At 36.5% G+C, this 18,569-nt stretch overlaps 1 protein-coding gene across 1 annotated transcript in view; it reads right to left on the bottom strand.

Moving 5' to 3' along the window:
* Window positions 1–17,811, bottom strand: part of LOC5574723 (protein MAK16 homolog A) — a 41,829-nt gene extending 24,018 nt beyond the window's left edge. Inside the window, exons 1-2 of the mRNA XM_001655255.2 lie at window positions 17,604–17,811; window positions 16,683–17,519 (exon numbers count right to left, since the gene is read on the bottom strand). Of these exons, the coding sequence (XP_001655305.2) occupies window positions 16,683–17,519; window positions 17,604–17,618 (852 nt within the window). The 5' untranslated portion in view covers window positions 17,619–17,811. The remainder of the gene's footprint in view (window positions 1–16,682; window positions 17,520–17,603) is intronic.
* Between the last annotated feature and the right edge of the window lie 758 nt (window positions 17,812–18,569).

The raw sequence follows: 18,569 nt of genomic DNA, 5'->3' as shown, positions 1-18,569 counted from the left end.
AGAGAAATATTTTCGGATTTGGGCCTTACTGGGCAGTGGGCTGGATAAATTCGTTGATGCCGAGAACATGATTTCATTCAAGAATGGATTAGCAACTGGTGAGCTCGTTTCATACTTTTGATCAGTGACGATTCCCTAAGCTCAAATCTACCTGTTCCACGAATAGACATTCTTGATTTTACGGAACCAATTTGCAACTATCAAGTGAAGATATGCTAGAAAGGAAGATTCCAATCATTTACTATTTGCTTTATGATCTCAATTTGCGGAAAGAGGCATTTTTAGATGCGTGGAACAGGTAGAAAGTGAAGTTACAAGTCGCCTCTGCTTGTGCACCCCCGCTAATTTGAACGGTACCTCATGCAAACCATCGGGGTTCATTTTTAATTTGAACATCTAGTCACCCTAGAAACGTGTTTCTGATTACCTCTTTCGCTGTTTTGTTTTGATTCTGCGTTCCGTTCCTCAGCGTTCCTTCTCACTTCACTGTGTTCCATGAGCTAAATGACGTTTGAGCCATTTTTAATCTGAACGATGTGCAAACTAGCGGGGTACAGATTAAAAAGTGTTCAGATTAAATGTGGTCAAACCAACGGGGGTACCCGGTAACACACATTTGTATTGTAATTTTACGTTTATTTAATCGCTAAACAAACTATGGGAAGTTCGTCACTAGAAGTGTCGGCATAAGCCCTTAATCTCGAAGTATAAATTTTTGAGATTAACGAATATGTATTTTATTCCGCAATTACCGAAAAATAACCTTTGAATAGTTCGACATAAAACTTGTCCACGCATTGATAGATAACTTTTCAAACTTTTCAGGCTGCATGAATCGCATCACTTACCAAGGTGAATCCTGATCAAGTAGTTTTTGAACCCTCCCACTAACAAAACTTCTTCCTGTGAAAACCATGGAGATGCAGAGGTAATCTCGGTCTCTAGTAGTAATGGACGTCACACTAACATTCCTTCCATTCCCCGATGACCGTAAGGACGTGGCCGGCGCCGTTATTGACATTACTAAATTTGGAGTCCTCAAATTGTACATTGAAGATGTATGCTACTCCCAAGCTACTTCTGTTGGTTCCCTGTGCAATTTTAATTATTTCGGTCAATCATGGAATAGCAACTACGAATTGTACGGTCATCAATGCTTATGCTTAAAACTATGAAGCTTGGAGGATAATACATTTTAGATTTCGAGAAAAAGTAATTTGAATTACTTCCAAGGTAGATAATTTACTTATGTACTCGAAAACTCTGCCTCATGACAGACCGAAAAGAGACTGTGGATAAATCTATTAGGAAGAATGTCTAGCAATCGAATCCGAACTGAGCTGAAAGACTTATCATTAGAATATCGTGAGATTCCTCAGATTTGTTTTCGCTAAATTAGCACTTGATCGTTGGAGAGTACAATAACTAACCTATTATTCCAAAATGATTCAGCAAAAGCCTAAAACCACTTCACTTTTCCACGTTTTCTTCACAAATTGGCGATACTATTTTTTCTCTTCCCAGAAGAAGATATCAATGAATTTCAATTTCATCAGAACTGTCTTCATTCGTAAGAAAAACTTTCATAGAATTTTCACTTTCATCGAGCACCTTGAATCAGATCGCATTTCATTCAATCAATCAATCACCTTTCTCTTCTTCTCGTTTTCACTCGCTTCGATTCTAATCCAATCACTTCCCCCTCTATTTCTCACTCTTCTCCGAAAGAACGCAACGCTCGCAAACGCGACGAACCGGCTGACTAGCTTTCGTCACTCTTCACTGATCTTCATCGGATATCAATTTCGGCGAGCCAACTAAACTCTTCTTATCTCACACTTTCATCGCCAATTCTTATCAGAAACAAGAACGAAGAATGATCGATCGCACGCACGCTCTTTCGATTCGGCGCCTTCTTCCGAGTTTTTATGGCTATAGAAAAAAAAAATCAGAAGAGGCACATAACACACGCGTTGATACGCGGAACGATCGCACGGCGCGCAAATTACTACTGACTGGTCGTGTCTGTTTACTATACTGCCGTTGCCGCCACTGCCACCGTCAATCGAAGTTAGCCATGAAAACAAAAATCAACCAAGCGGGTGGATACGGGAGAACAGAACATGCAAGCAATGCCTCGCGACGAGCGAACGAGTTCCATTCATTACCCTTCTCTCGCTCTTCGGATGCTTCGGACAAGAATAAGAGCAATATTCTTATCTCGCGCACAGGGCTGGTAACAAAAAGTGGCGACAAAAATATGTATTTTAATAATCAGATTTGAGAAAATAGTGGATAACGATACTCAAAAAAGTACAGATTAAAAAATCAGCATGGTGGTAACAATAGTGCTTTTGAGTTTGCACTATAAGTTCATTTTAAAATCGGTTTTGATTCGCATTCGATACGATTTTTGATAATTTCCCTCTGAAACAACGGATATATCATATTAAAACTAGAAATTTCAACTTTGACACTTTTGATCATGTTTGACGTTCGACAAAAACGCCACGGTTTAACTTTTTAACACCGGGGTTGTTGCTATCTGACATATCGGAAGGTACACGGAAAATAAAAATCACCCAAAATATGAGTTCAAACCAAAATCTCAAAAACCAGAAACATTTTTTTTTTGTTTTACTTGAACCTATAAAAAAACATTGAGAAATTGAGTAAACAAACACACATGTGTTTCTGGCCTGAACTTTATCGTTTGGTACATAATTAAGTGGCCATGTCACTAAAAAGTTACTCGCTACCAGCCCTGCGCGCAAAGCTTCCGCACTGAGAACAGGGTTCTAATTAATAATTTTGTTTTTATCGACCAACTTATTCTTACCGAACGGGTTGTTCTGACCTTATCATACTCGAACAACCGAATCTTGCTCAGAATAGAATCACTTAGACGATAATTCCAGTTATCCAATTTGCGTCATCATCGGAGCCGGTGTTGTGCCGGCGGTCGATGTTTGTCGCCATCCATCGTGAATGAGAGATGCAATTTTTGTGAATGTTCTGTCAAACCGGTTCAGCATTAGGAGGGAATTCTCAGAGCGACACATACAACTCTGAAATTACCAGTGAAACGCAGTAGAGACTTGCTAATTTGTGGCGATTGTGTATTTTGTGACGTCATTTAGAACTGTTTAATTTGTTCTAACTAAAATCAAATTGTCGTCGATCGAAATTCTAATGTAATTTCGATTTCATTTCGATTCAATTTTCGTTCGATTTTGATTCAATATCGATGGTTTCGATTTTTTTTTGTGTGGTATTCAGTTGGAGCTGCCTGACAGCTTAAGGTGAAACAGTTTTGAATCAACTTTTAAGATTAGCGTTAGCGTTGTTACGGTATACTTCGTAGATTGGATACTAGCAACATTCATGTTTCTTTTTAATAATCTCATCCTGACTACTCTCAGGAACAAGGCAGGGGAATATACCTTGTTCTAATCATAAACAAGAATATTGAAAGCATGAACATCGCTATTCCCGGCCACGCCCATCTTTACCGTAACATAGGATAGGGGAAGGATATGTTGATGTAGCACTTACTTAATGAGAGGCCACCGACTCAGCGACGCCCTCTTAAATGCTACGGAGGTGGGGGTTGGGAAGGGTATAAGGTCACGTCAGGATTCGCCTGAAAAGCTAGCGATGGACCCAGAGCATTTGTGATTAGGTGGTAATTATTTAGTCTTTTGAGAAAGCAACAGTTTATTTATTATATATCTAAATAGTATTTAGAGTAATGATTGTCGACTGTCCGGTAATTTTTTTTTTTTTTTTGCTCAATAGCCAGTAAAGAGCAAAACCGATCCCTCCAGGGTCATCGTTTGTAAAAAAAGATAATAATGTGCGTAAAACACAAACATATCCGACCGTCAAAAATAAATTAAATTACAAAACGGATGGTACTGTTTTTAGGAAAGTCAAAAAAAAGGAAGGAAGCGCGTTTGAACTAAACAATGAGGAGAACACACTCTGCTCAGAATTATACAAAAAGCAGAATCGATCCCTCCAGGGTCATCGAATGGTTAAAAAAGTACCCACAACCCATTGTAAGCTTTGAATCAACTTTTAAGATTGCACTAAAACTTCAAAGGCACAGGAAGCATCCAACAACCGTGCACTTTTTATTTTGGCTTTGTGCACTAGCAGAAAGCTTAAAATAAGAAGATCAGAAACGTTTGCCAACTTTTTCTCCAGTTTTGTGCCTTTGAAATCGTGAGTAGGGGCACAAGTGACATTGTGACGGCCATCTTTGGATTCTGAGATGTTTCACCTTAACTTGTCAAGGCTGAACCCTTGGTTTGGCTTTTGCCAAGTTTCCCCTCTACCAGGACCAATACTCAGACGGACTAGGCTATGGTGCCCACATGAACACTGTTCTTTTATTAGTATTGTGACGTAGTAGTTTTTAGAAAAATACCCATATTCCCTTGCTTTTGAGAAAACGAAGCATTGTTTAAATCAGCAGCTCCATCAGAATTTGTTTGAAATAGTAGTGTCATTACTAATACTGTCTAGTCGAAATGGTTTTGAATAATTTGTGCTATTCTGATTACTCGGTTTTTTACGTAAGATTAGAGTCTTAAGTTGACATTTCGTCAAGTCTAAACAAAATTATGCTGTTTAGTAGTAGATCTAGTTCATTTCGTGTTTGTTGTTAAAAGTTACCTTAGGCTTCTATTACAGTCTCCTACAAGATTCACTTTTCGGTGGCAAATGCAATGCTTCACAACGCCTACTTTCTACTTATAAATTTTGCGAAAATGAAGCTGGAATTATATCGTTTATACCATTGCACTGTGTTTTATTTTCTCGTTTTCATGCGCTTTTTGAATAGCGATATAGTTTGTTCGGAGAAGTTTCTTAGTATATTAAAGCGCAACTTTTGACGAAAAAAGTTTTGTGATCAATCCACCTAGCAGTGAGATAGAAAAACTATTTTTTCAAAACATTTAGATAGACATATGGTGTCTTCGGCAAAGTTGTAGAATTGGCAATTTGAAACAACTTTGTCGAAGACACAATTTTTCTATCTCTTATACTTGAGATATATGCCGTTGTATGTGAATGACCCCTAAAAATCATATTTTTTATCATAACTTTTTCCAATATTTTTAACATTTTTTGTGTTTTCTACAAAGTTGTTGGTCATAGAAAAACCTGTGTTTTTGCTGAACATATCATCACCCTATCTTTTGAAGTAACAAAGTTATTCATGAATTACTCTTTTTTCAGGGGTAGTTTAGGCCTCTATAACTGGCTTCGGCGCAAAATGGCGCAGACAACTCTTACAAATCATGAAAGTACCATATCTCTCCTTTCGACAGTTGATAAAAACTTTTGTCTATAAGCGTCTTTGCATGGGTATTTACTACACTGCGGAACATGTTTTTGTCTCCAGCATCAAAATACCGCTATTCACTTAATTAAGAGTTGCTGAATCCATTGCCGTTTTCAGAAATATCATAGCACGTCTAGTTTTTGAGATATTGACCGTTGAAAATGCAAAAAATGACTATTTTAGCCAACTTGCATGCAAGTTTGCCAGCTTGTAAGGTAATATATTGGCTTAATTTGGCACAGAATTCAAACTTTATGTCTATAACAATACTTATCATCAAAGTTTGTATTACTTTCGATACGGAAAAGTTATTTTCTGATGGTTTAGAGAATTGTTGTATTTTGCCATATAGAAGAAATGAAGAATTTTGTATGGAGACTGCAAGCATGTTGAAAAAATCGGTTTAATCAAAATTTAATCGCGCAATTTCAATCAAATTATGTCTGAAATGAAAGTTCAAGTTCTATTTTGCATGTTTGGTGGATTAGATTACAAAAAAGTATGATAAATTGTATTTTAAATTTCATGTAAACATTAATAAAACCAGTGTTTTATACAACTTTGGCGACCTGTAGCTAAAAATTGTGACGTGCTGGAACATTTCTGAGAATGGCACCAGATTCAGCCACCCCAAATCTACTAGAGACACATAATTTGATCCTTGAGACACGCAAAAATGTCATTTTTGTTACGCTGTGCTATCAAACAAATAAGCCTTATTAAAACGAATTCGACTGATAATTATTTTACTTTAAGAGATAGAGAGGAACAATGTTCAGCAAAAACACGCGTTTTAAGATGTTTAACAACTTTGTAGAAGACATGGAAAATGTTAAAAATTTAAGTAGAAAGTTATAAACGAAAATCATTTTAAACGATTTTTTCCATTCAAATTTGTGTACTTTATGTTAAAAAATTCGTAACTCTTTTACAAGATTTTTAACATTTTTCATGTCTTCTACAAAGTTGTTAAACATCTTAAAACGCGTGTTTTTGCTGAACATTGCACCTCTCTATTTTTTAAAGTAAAAGAATTGTCAGTAGAATTCGTTTTAATAAGGCTTATTTGTTTGATAGCAAAAACCCATGCAAAGACGCTTATAAACAAAAGTTTTTATCAACTGCCTAAAGGGGAGATATGGCACTCTCATGATTTGTAAGAGTTATCTGCGCCATTTTGCGCCGAAGCCAGTTATAGAGGCCTAAACTACCCCTGCAAAAAGAGTAATTCATGAATAACGTTGTTATTTCAAAAGATAGGGTGATGATATGTTCAGCAAAAACACGGGTTTTTCTATGACAAACAACTTTGTAGAAAACACAAAAAATGTTAAAAATCTTGAAAAAAGTTATGATAAAAAATATGATTTTTAGGGGTCATTCACATACAACGGCATATATCTCAAAAAGTATAAGAGATAGAAAAATTGTGTCTTCGACAAAGTTGTTTCAAATCGCCAATTCTACAACTTTGCCGAAGACACCATATGTCTATCTAAATGTTTTGAAAAAATAGTTTTTCTATCTCACTGCTAGGTGGATTGATCACAAAACTTTTTTCGTCAAAAGTTGCGCTTTAATATACCAAGAAACTTCTCCGAACAAACTATATCGCTAAAATCAACGGTTAGGGCGCTATCCAAAAAGCGCATGAAAACGAGAAAATAAAACACAGTGCATTGTAACAAAAGAGGTACCGTAATTTCGGGTGAAATTGATCATTTTTCACGGTTTTCCTAGTCTGATTTCTATAATGTTAACAATGCCAAACAACTAAATACATGAAAACAAGTACGAAGGTGAGCCTCATCGACTTATATACCGAAATTTTCTAACAAATGTCCTTTAAGTGTTAACAAATACCTCTAAAATAAAAAATCAGAGGATCTCATTTCGGGGTGAAATTGATCACTTGTCAATGCCATTATTGTTAGTTTCCAAAACAACTCTATATGATTAATTTGAGCTCCCTGAATCCGAATATGCTTGTAAAATTCTTAATAATGCAATATTTGTATAAATAACGAATAGTTGAATTTCAAGAATTACGCGGCAAACGCCTAAATGTATGCAATTTCCTAAGGAATTCAATTATATCTAACAGAAATTCAATTATTTCAACCATATGAACTAATTGGTACGAGTTTTGGTGATGAAATCTGGTTATGCGACCTTGCCGCGATGGGAGGGCATAATCCATTAGCCCATATGATGGGAACCAAAGGCGTAACCTGTAGTGGTGGTATCACATTTTGACATTTTTTGCTTAAAGCCGCGTCATAATTCATATGGCATAGACGCAATAATATCTCGGATGTGATCCAACGGATATTCTGTGTCATTGATAGAATTGATGCCCATTTCAAATAATTAATCTATTCGAAGTGGACATTAATACTATTGGTGACGTTCAGTTTGCCTTTTGCTAACCAGAATGATCCGTAGCCACTCTTACTATAAGCTAGCTAGATACATCGTTATCATATATGACGCAGGGAATACTTAGGAACTCTTAGGAAAATGATTAGTAGATTCACTGAGTAGAAATAAGTGGCGACAATCTTATTTTAATATGGTTTTTACATTGCCATAATAAGAAATACCTCTTTTGTAACAACGGTATAAATAATCTAATTCCAGCTTCATTTTCGCAAAATTTACAAGTAGAAAGTAGGCGTTGTGAAGCAATGCATTTGCCACCGAAAAGTGAATCTTGTAGGCAGGGTTGGGAAAAATCTTGAAATTCACTCTACAGTAGCCAAGCAAAGCCAATCACAGTCAGCGAAGCCAGTGAAACTCACGCCCATCGCTGCTGTAGGCAAAAAGCCTTGAAAATAGCAAAACACCCGTTGCTAAGGGCAACCCAGAATTACTGTAGAAAAATGTTCTATTTCCCGCTGCATTTCCCGCATTTAGAGCCTTCAATGACACTCATGATTTAGAAAATTCGTACACCCAACATAGGCTACTTGATGAGATTCATTTTTTTAAACTACTGTACTGGGAGAGCCACGTGATTTTTGCGAAAATTCAAGCCTACTACTATTACCATTCCCAGCACTGCTTGTAGGAGACTGTAATAGAAGTCTAAGGTAACTTTACTCGTAAATATTCACTATAAAAATGACTTGACTAAAAATGACTTTTTTCTTTAAGGATATATGAACGTAATGACCAATTAATACTTTTAACAATAAAAAGAAATTAACTGGAACTACTACTAAACAGCCTAATTGACGACAATTGACATTTAAGACTCTAATCTAACGTAAAAGACAGAAGTAATCAGAATAGCACTTGATTGACAAATTATTCAAAACCATTTCGACTAGACAGTATTAGTAACGACACAACTACACTACTATTTCAAACAAAAAATTCTGATGGAGCTGCTGATTTTCACAATGCTTCTTTTTCTCAGAAGCATAGGAATATGGGTACTTTTCAAAAACTACCACGTCACAATACTAATAAAAAACAGTGTTCATGTGGGCGCCATTGCCTAGTCCGTCTGGTAGAGGGGAAACTTGGCAAAAGCCAGACCGAGGGTTCAGCCTTGACAAGTTAAGCTGTCAGGCAGCTCCAACTGAACACCATACCAAAAAAAAAAAAAAAAAAAAAAAAAAAAAAAAAAAAAAAAAAAAAAAAAAAAAAAAAAAAAAAAAAAAAAAAATTTGGTTTGGGAATACATCTCAAGCATCCTCACAAACTTTCAGGTTCATACCATGTTCAAATCCTTGCTTATAAATAGAAGTTCATAGCTGTTTGTCAATACTGCACCGTGCATTATTTTGAAATTTTACGTTATTTTCATAGTAATAAACATTCTTTAACGCAAAAAAACTTCACAACACACAATTCTACAATAGTTACGACAAGCAACGTTCATTTACTGCAGCTTACATTGATAGTTGTGCTCCATCTTCTATCTTCTATATAAATAAAAATGGAGTGGTGTTTGTATGTCACGAAATGGCTCGAGAACGGGTCATCGGATTGACGCAAGTTTTTCACTGTTGCCCTCCACAAGGGATGCGACGTGTTCGTGCGAGGAAAAAGTTCCGAAAAGTCTCCGGAATAATGGGGAAAACGGGAGAAGACTAAGGTATCATTTTGTATATGTATTTCTTGACATTTTCCATCAGCCTACTTGATGGCAAGACGAAGTTTGCCGGGACCACTAGTTACGAATAAATAAAATCGTGTGATACGATGATCAATTTCACCCTTCTGATCAATTACACCCGATTTTACGGTATGTGTTATGGCAATGTGAAAACCATATTAATATAAGATTGTCGCCACTTATTTCTATTCAGTGAATATTCCAGTCATTTTCCTCAGAGTAATATTCCTTACGTCGTATATGATAACAATGTGTCTAGCTAGCTAATAGTAAGAGTGGCTAAGGATCAATCTGGTTAGCAAAAGGCAAACTAATCGTCGCCAATAGTGTTAATGTCCACTTCGAATAGATTAATTATTTGAAATGGGCATCAATTCTATCAACGACGCAGGATGTCCGTTGGATCACATCCGAGATATTATTGCGTCCATGCCATATGAATTATGATGCGGCTTCAAGCAAAAAATGCCAAAATGTGATACCACCACTACAGGTTACGCCTTTGGTTTCCATCATAAGGGCTAATGGATTATGCCCTCCCATCGCGGCAAGGTCGCATAACCAAGGGGAGGGATATCGATGATTTCGATTTGATATAGATTCGAAGAAACGAGAAAAAATATTTCATCGCTGTAATCCACAGCATGTCAGTGAAAAATAATACCTCTACTATTGGTACACTGTTCCTTTAGTTGCGGTATTTTTTTAATTTGTGTTCCTATAGTTGCGGTATCCGTGGTTTTCTTATGGGATCCTCCACTATAGGAACACTTTACCGCAACTATTGGTACAAGCAAGAACAGTTTTAGCAATTTAAGTGATATTTCATCAGTTTTAAAGCAATTTGAACGCTCTTTTCAACTATTTCGTGTATCAACAAGCCAATACGTCGTTTGGCAGTGTCGGTTCTGTGGCGAATCTAATAAAATCAGTGAAAACGGCACTACCGCAACTATAGGAACACCCACAACTAAGGGAACACTTACCCTAAATTAGATTCGATGTCGATTTTGATTTTATTGTATTTTGATGAGATTTGAAGTAATTTTCAATTCGATTTTGTTTCGATCTCGATTCGATTTGACTTCGATACGGCAAGAAATTTAGCTAAGAATTTACGAAAGAATTAGTTAATGAGAGAAAACAGAGCACCAACGATGGTACGGAAAGCGAACAACACGCATGCAACAAATTGGTTGGGAGCCAGTTGTTTGAAGCAGTTGCTTGTAGGTACTGCAAATATCAATATAGTTGTTGAGTGCTTGCAGCTATGCCGCATTGCTTGGCTTTGCTTTGAGTTGGTAGATGATATGCATGTTTTCCGCAAATGTCCAGCGTGCGGAACAACAAATACTTCACCAAGTTAATTGTTTAAACAAATGGACTGAGTTCAGGTGCTGTCTTGTATGTACCTACACTTAGCTCATTGAAAATGGAGGTGTGAAATGTGTGTTTGAGGATGTCATGCTAGAGAGTGAACGTGTAAACAGATCAATAAGTTCATATCGCTGCCGTTTCAGGGACAAAACTAGAAGTTTTAGGAAATATTGGTATGAGTTTCACCATAAATGGATTGATAAAGTGCTTATGGGAAAACAATAATTGAATCAATTCAAGCAAAAGTATTTTGTTGGATCTTATATTTTCATAACATTGTATAGTGGTGGTTGAACGATGCACAATGGTCGGGCCCCACCAATAACTATCAATATTTTTAAAACTTTAAAATTTAAATTTATTATGACGTCAAATTGGCTGAAGTCAAGAAATTGAAAAATGTAACAATAAAATAAAGTACAAAATCTTATTTAAGGAATGCAACATTTCCGCAAAGTTACGCACTATCTGAAAGCTTTTATTTTTACACTTTTATCAAGCATGAGGATGGAAAAAAATATTTGGTTGAAGTTTTAATACTATTCAATATCACACTTTGAAGATTTTGAAGATTTTAAACATGAATAACAACTCTTGTCGCGTCATGTCGCCGCCATTTCGAATATTGCACATCAAAAAGCATCCTTAGATCTTACAAAAAACGGTTAATTTTTTTTTGCAGAAATTTGCTGATTTTCAAGTTAGAGATATTTGAATAATTCAATATTTTACATATATTTTGACGATATTTTTCATACAAAGTTCATTTAAACTATATTTAACCACTCTCCATACACATTTTGATCAATCTAGGAATTGAATTACTTTTTATTGAAGGGATTTTCTGTCGTAGGCAGGTTCATCCCTATGATCAATCTAGGTAAAATACAAACAATATTTGTGCTTTCAGCCAAATTTGATTGCATTTCTAATAAAAAAAAATGGAAAAAACTACATTAAAATAATTTTAAAATAAGTTACGTAATATGTGATTAATCCCTTCTGAAACAATAAAAACGTCAAATAACATATTCAGACTATATATTTAATTGATTAAGGCGATAAAACTAGTTTTGGCCAAACTTCATTTTTTCCGACCATTGTGCACGGGTTAAATTTTAGAAACGATATAGAAGGGCGAGCTAAGTTTATATGATAAGATCTAACAAAAGTCAGTCGGTGAGGAGTTGTATGCTTTAGGATTATCGACAAAAGATTATTTGTACTCATCATGCATCATGCTTAGGTACTACGCAAATCCGTTCTGTAGCGATCTTATGCTAAATTATGTAAGAATTATTCGAGAATCTAGCTCTCAGGTTTCTTTTAAAACTTATACCTTAGCCTCAATACGGATTACCTCAAGGGTTTGATAAAAAATCTATTCTATTAGAACCACCTGGAATAACCTGAAAAACAAACCCCGAGGAATTTGAGAAGAATTATCTCGAAGATTTCATAAGAGACTCATTCATCCTTTTCTGAGAACAGAGAATGCTGTCCAAAAATTCATGAAATTCCAGAACAGAATTATATCAAAAAATACTTTGGATTGTGTGAAAACCCCGCCCAGAGTTCCATAAGAGTTATGCAACAAGAAGCACCCCAATATGACGCATAATGTGCCCAAAGATTCTGTGAAATGGTTCCTGCAGTAACTTTGATAGGATTTCGCAGAATCCTAGCCAGGAATATAATCGCAGGGCTGGTAGCGGCCAGACAGCAAAAAAAAATAATGACTTTAATGACCAAAATGGTCAACATGGTGACGAAGAAGTCTCGCATAACCTGTTATCTCGCCCTAAAAGCCATTGGTAACAGAGTGTGTAGCTCCTCGTTTCTAAGCAAATAAATGGCCCGGGATAAAAATTATAACCACTGGGAGATAGAGTGTATTGTAGCATTGTTAAATATCGCGTAAATCCATTCGTTTGCTCAGTAACAACAAGCTACACACTCGGTTACCAATGGTTTTTAGGGCGAGATCACAGGTTATGCGAGAAGTGACTTAAAAGTGACTTCAAAATTACATGTGTTAGTGATAAAAATGACTTCAAATGAAAATACGGTTTATGTGGATATTAATCAACCTAGTCATTGAAGATTTTGAAGTAGAAATACAAAACAGCATTTTTACCAATTCTGTGGAATAAATTGCGAGAAAACTTTCAAAATATCCTGAGAAAAAAAAAGTAGAAACAAATCAAAACCAAGCAAAAATTAAAAATCAGGCTAAATTTGTGGCAGAGTTTCTGAAAAATCAAACCCTTTTTTCACATAAACAGTAACTCCAGAGCGATGTATTCTTGCGAGGTAACCTGCAACACTTAATACTTATTTGTTTTTTTTTTTCAACCAAATTTCGTGTTTGTAGTTGAATGATGAATTACCACTCTTTTGGTTATAAAGTAGACTTAACACAAATGCTTTCCGCTTTTACGAAACACTAAATAGCTTGGGTGTTGCAAGTGAGCAAGTCACCCCGTACAGATAGGAACAATGTATTTTTATTGAAAAAGTTGGTTCGACAATTTTGCTAAATAAAATGCTATATATTATTACTCATTAGTTATAGAAATACCATGTAGAGTATTATTTTTGTATATTAAATTTACCTCATGTTTCTAGGCCATGATTTTGAATATCTATCAAGTATCAATTTTCAAGGCATTTTCAAGAGTTATGTTTGATCTGTAGAAATTACTACATTACAAGCTTTAGATGTGTCCACTAATCGAATTGTGGGTCACGGATATTGTAGGATCGATTTATGACCTATTTTCATTTGTTATTTGTGTTTTATAGTGAAATATAATGGTAAATGTCATGTGTTGCAAGTCACCCCGTTTGACGGTATACCACGCAGTACCAACTCGAACCTCATGTTTAATCTGTTCTACGACCTTAAACCTGACTAATTTTGCATACTTAGTTATAATGGAAACAATAAACAATTTTTCTTCATTTGTCGACTATTGATTAATTATTATTATTCAAGCAATGTTCAATTCATTTTCAGAAACCTGTTTTTTGTATAGAAGTAGTTGATCAAAGTCATGGAAAATGCAGAATGTTACTTATGGGAAACATGTTTAGCTCATTTGTTGGAATTTGTATGTAATTTATGTTATGTTTTATAGCAACATTAGTACTCGCTTTTGAAGCACAGAACGAGTTTCTGACAAATTCTTTAATTTTTTATTGTTATTCCTTCCGGAGTAGTTTTAATGACCTTCTTTCAAAAGGCAGGTTTAGGATTCCTTTTATTTCCGCAAATTACTGCTGCAAGATCACTAATAATTTCATCAGCAGGTCTGTCAGATGTTGGTACTGGTTTTCACAAAAAATCATTCAAATTTTTCGGCAAGAAAATTCAGCCCAGGGTCACTTCCCAAATTTTGTCAGAATATTCTATAAAACAATGCCCAGCATTTTGTTTCACATTGTCCATTGGAAATGTCTGCAAAACATTCATCTGAATTTTTCCAAAAAGCTGGCCAGCAATCCCTATCTTTCTTGACACTTGGATTTCCAAATCACACTATACTCGTCTTTATAATAACAAATGTCTGTTTCTTGCTGTTTGAGTATCAAAAGCTGACCCAGCCTAAAATTTCACTCCACGAAAATAGTGACTTTAGCGGCAACAATTTTACATTAAAAAATGACTCTAAGATTTTTTGTTGCAAACAGTGGCTTTTTAGTTACCAGGTCTAAAAAGTACCTACTACCAGCACTGTAATCGAATCCAGGAATAGTTCTTCTGTAATATTAGACGTAAGAGAATCCTCCTCAAAATTTATGCTCAGGGAATCCTGAAAATTCTAGAAATCCAACTTATAATTCAGTGAGAATTTTTTAAACTCCGTTGGTGAAGTAAATATAGCTTTTTTTTTTGTGCATAATCCACATCAAATTACCTCAATTGTAGGGCCCAGATAGCCGTAGCGACAATCGCGCAGCTTGACCAAGCTGAGGGTCGGTTCGCAAACGTTTTTTTTTTTTTTTGGACTTCTCAGGGCATAGAGTATCTTCATACTTTGAAATTGAATTTGAAGATAAAATAATTAGCCATGATAATTTAGCTTTAAGTTGGTAAAGCATTTAACGGGTCAGATATGAGAAAAATCTTGAACCTCTTTGCGGGCAAGATGTGGCCCAAGGGCCGTACGTTAGCAGCCAAGATTTAGGACGATGGTACAGTCACCCCACGCAGTTGAATCACCCACAATTTATGAATCAACTGATTTCAAAAGACAAAATTATTATCAAACTTATCACAAAATATAACAGAATCATTTTTTCTGACAAGCAACACATAATGTTGAGCCATTTCAAGGCTTTTTATCTCAGTAAAATAGCTCTTGATCGCGGTATGAACCAACAATATTACTAAATTTATTTTGTAGCTATTTAAGCTGTATTTTTGGCCAACTTTGTAAGCCGTGTGCCTATTGACGCCTAGCTAGTAATGACGTTTTTAAGTTTGTAACAACATTTTTTTGTAAGAGATTGAGCCCCAGACAACATTTACAGATGCAATAAACATAGCCATGAGAGAAAAATGCGTATTTATAAGGATATGGATAAGATTTTTGAGTAAAATACTTGATCAATAAATTGTGGGAAATATACACACCAGTCACAATTTATGAATCAGCGTTCAAAATACTAGTACTTAGTATTTTAAAAATGATTCTAAGTTTCAAATAATTTTGAATGTAAAATTTTGTTACGGGAGAGCAGAAGTGCAAAGCGACCGTTCATAAGCTACAAAATTTGTTTTTTTTTTTGTAGAAAAAGAATCTGAACATACTACTGAATATCCATGATTTTGGAAAAAAAAAACAATTCTTATGAAAAAAGTCATTTAGGGGTAGTCTTATATGTATTATTGAATGTTGAATAATTTATGGATAAACAATGGAGGAACAAAAAGAAAAAATACAGATGTAAAAATGTAAAGAATGTTATAGTTACACCTGATAGGTTCTTCCTAATTTTGCTATGAAAACGGGGTATTGCTTCTGCAAAAGAAACAAAAGCAACGAGTAGGAAAAAAAAAGAACTGGTTTGCATCCTCCCTGATTTATATAAATTTTTTTGTCATTTTTATGATCACTTTTGTTACACGTAAGTTTTTTTAGATTAACTCCCAGGCTAAACTGTTGGCTATTCTATCAGACACATGGGAAAGTAAAAGGTATTCACATTTTTAAAAAATCCAAAAATCAGAGGCTATGGAGTATCTTTTGCAGTCCGATTTTTCACGTGCGTAATGTGCCACCATATAATCGCCATATAATATTGGAATCCTCACACTGAGAAAAATCTATACGTCAAGGTCATGTGTTTTACTTGTAGATTTGCCCAATGAGGGGAACACATAACTTGCGCATACGAACCTGAAGGAAAAGCTTCGGGAACTTATGTGGAAATATTATGAAATCCCTGTTATCGGTTGATGAATCAATCCATAAAGCAAAACAAAGGAATTTAATGTGTAACACACATGAAGTTTGCAAGAAAATCACAGCAAATCGATGTGGACGTTCATGAATTGATCCAAAATTTTAAACACACAGATCGAACGTGTGGATTATTATCAGTGCAGTAAAGGTAGTTGAAGAGTCAAGCATTTACGAGTTCTGTCTTCTACATCTAATTATTGTCTAATTACACTACCTGCCATCACCCTCCAAATAAACAACAGAAGCAAAATTAAATATCAAGCAATGTCATTCAGATTCTTGAAAAACTTGAAATACTTCAATACTGACATACGAACACCATTCCATTTTAAATAATATAATGTTTGCCACCTACCTCGATATCTTCATCCTCGCTCGACTCAAAATCGCTGTCCACTTCCACCCGTTCTCGAACACCAGATTCACTTTCCGCATCCGATTCTTCATCTTCCAGATCCTCATCTCCCTCTTCCTCGTCCTCCTCCTCATCCTCGTCATCCTCGGAATCGCCCTCGATAAACTCATCATCCATGTCCAGTTCCTTCTGCACCTCATCGTCAATTTCCATCTCCTTCTCCAGCTCCTCCTCGATCTCGCTCTCCGCCTCCTCCTCATCTTCATCTTCCACTTCTTCCGCTTCCAGCGCCTTGTTGAACGCCGTCTGCGGGAAGTTGTAGATGTCCTCGTAGGCTCCCTTCCTCAACCGTTCCATCAGTTCCTTCTCGATGGCGTTGTCGATCTTGGCCGCGACCAGGGCCTTTTCCTCCCGCCGCCGCTCTCGCCGTTCCACCTTCGTGGACAGCGGAACCAACATCTTCTGGCGTCGGAGCTTCAACTTCCGCATCCTGATAAGATATTGGGTAATTTTGGTGAATCTCTGTTTGCACTTCAGCCGCACAAATCGGTCCCAATAAAGCAGATTCTCGTTGATCTGATGGACGGCTTTCTCGAAGTTGCGCGAAAGCTTCACCTTCTCCCAGTGTTTCGCCGGGAATGCATTCCGTTCGGCCGTTTTCATATACAGGTAAATTATACCGTTCTCCTCCCGGATTGTGGCATACTGGCTGTTGGCAATGGGACAGGATTTACGCGAACACAAACCCGTCAAGCTGTACTCGTTGCGGCAGAAGTTCTGAGTTTGGGTCTTTACCATGTACGAGCAGAACTGCCGGCTGATGATGCTCCACACGATCTGTAACCGGGATCCGGACGGAACGAATCGCCGTTGAGATAATAGGTTAACACATGTATCGGGACAAAACAAATCGTTACTCACCTCGTCCTGCTGCATTTTGAGACTTTGTTCAAAAACCTAGTTATGGAAATAACACTTAAAGCACCAATCGAACCGATTCGCACTAGTTTCGGACGCGGAAACCGAGGAATATCGCAGGATTTCTATCCCGAATCCTATCAACACATGCGGAAAGAGTTTGCGACTCGCGGCGATTCAACGACCAGCATTTGACAGATCAAAGGAAAACATGTGCAGCGCGGCGCATGAACGCGAATGAGAAGATGAAAACAGAAGAAGCGATAAGGGGGTTTGGTTTGTGAATCTATAAAAATGGTGTACATCGAACTGAACATGTAAGTTACGGATACACCTCGTAATCAATTAATATATAGGGGAACAATGAACAAAACGTCGGTCATCGTGCAGTAAAATTTAAGGAATTTTATTGAGATTCAACTCATTAATGTATCCCACGCTTCAGAAGAACAAAACAAAACTTTGGAGCCCAATGATTTCTAAGAAGCATTTCAGATACTCATCTCCAGGTTTACCAGAAGGATGATGGGATTCGGTTTTAGACAACAAAGTTGAAATTTTCAGTTGCCAAAATCGAAACTCATTTTTTTATCAGGGAATGGGCGCAAAATGGCTTGGCATAACCAAGCGTGCGTTTGACAGAACAGTAGTGTCGTGACAGAAACAGTATTTCAAAAATTCCAGAAGATTGGAATACGCTCAAATTTTAATGAAACTTTTACAATAGGGTCCCAAAGCCCTGTCCCAATTTTAGTGCCAAAAGATTGAGTTTAGGGGTCATGCACAAATTACGTCCCGCTCCAAGGGGAGGGGGGGGCGAGCCAAGCGTGACAAGTCTTACAAAAATTTCGGAGGACTCATACAAAAAACGTGACAAAGGGGAGGGGGAGGGGGTCGAAAAAGTTGAAATTTAGCGTGACATAATTTGTGTACCATCCCTTACACGGTCGTTTGCGAATACCCTTTAAT

Source organism: Aedes aegypti, chromosome 1, assembly GCF_002204515.2.
Source record: "Aedes aegypti strain LVP_AGWG chromosome 1, AaegL5.0 Primary Assembly, whole genome shotgun sequence".
In the NCBI taxonomy this organism is placed as follows: domain Eukaryota; kingdom Metazoa; phylum Arthropoda; class Insecta; order Diptera; family Culicidae; genus Aedes; species Aedes aegypti.
This window is presented reverse-complemented; position numbering and strand designations above follow the sequence as displayed.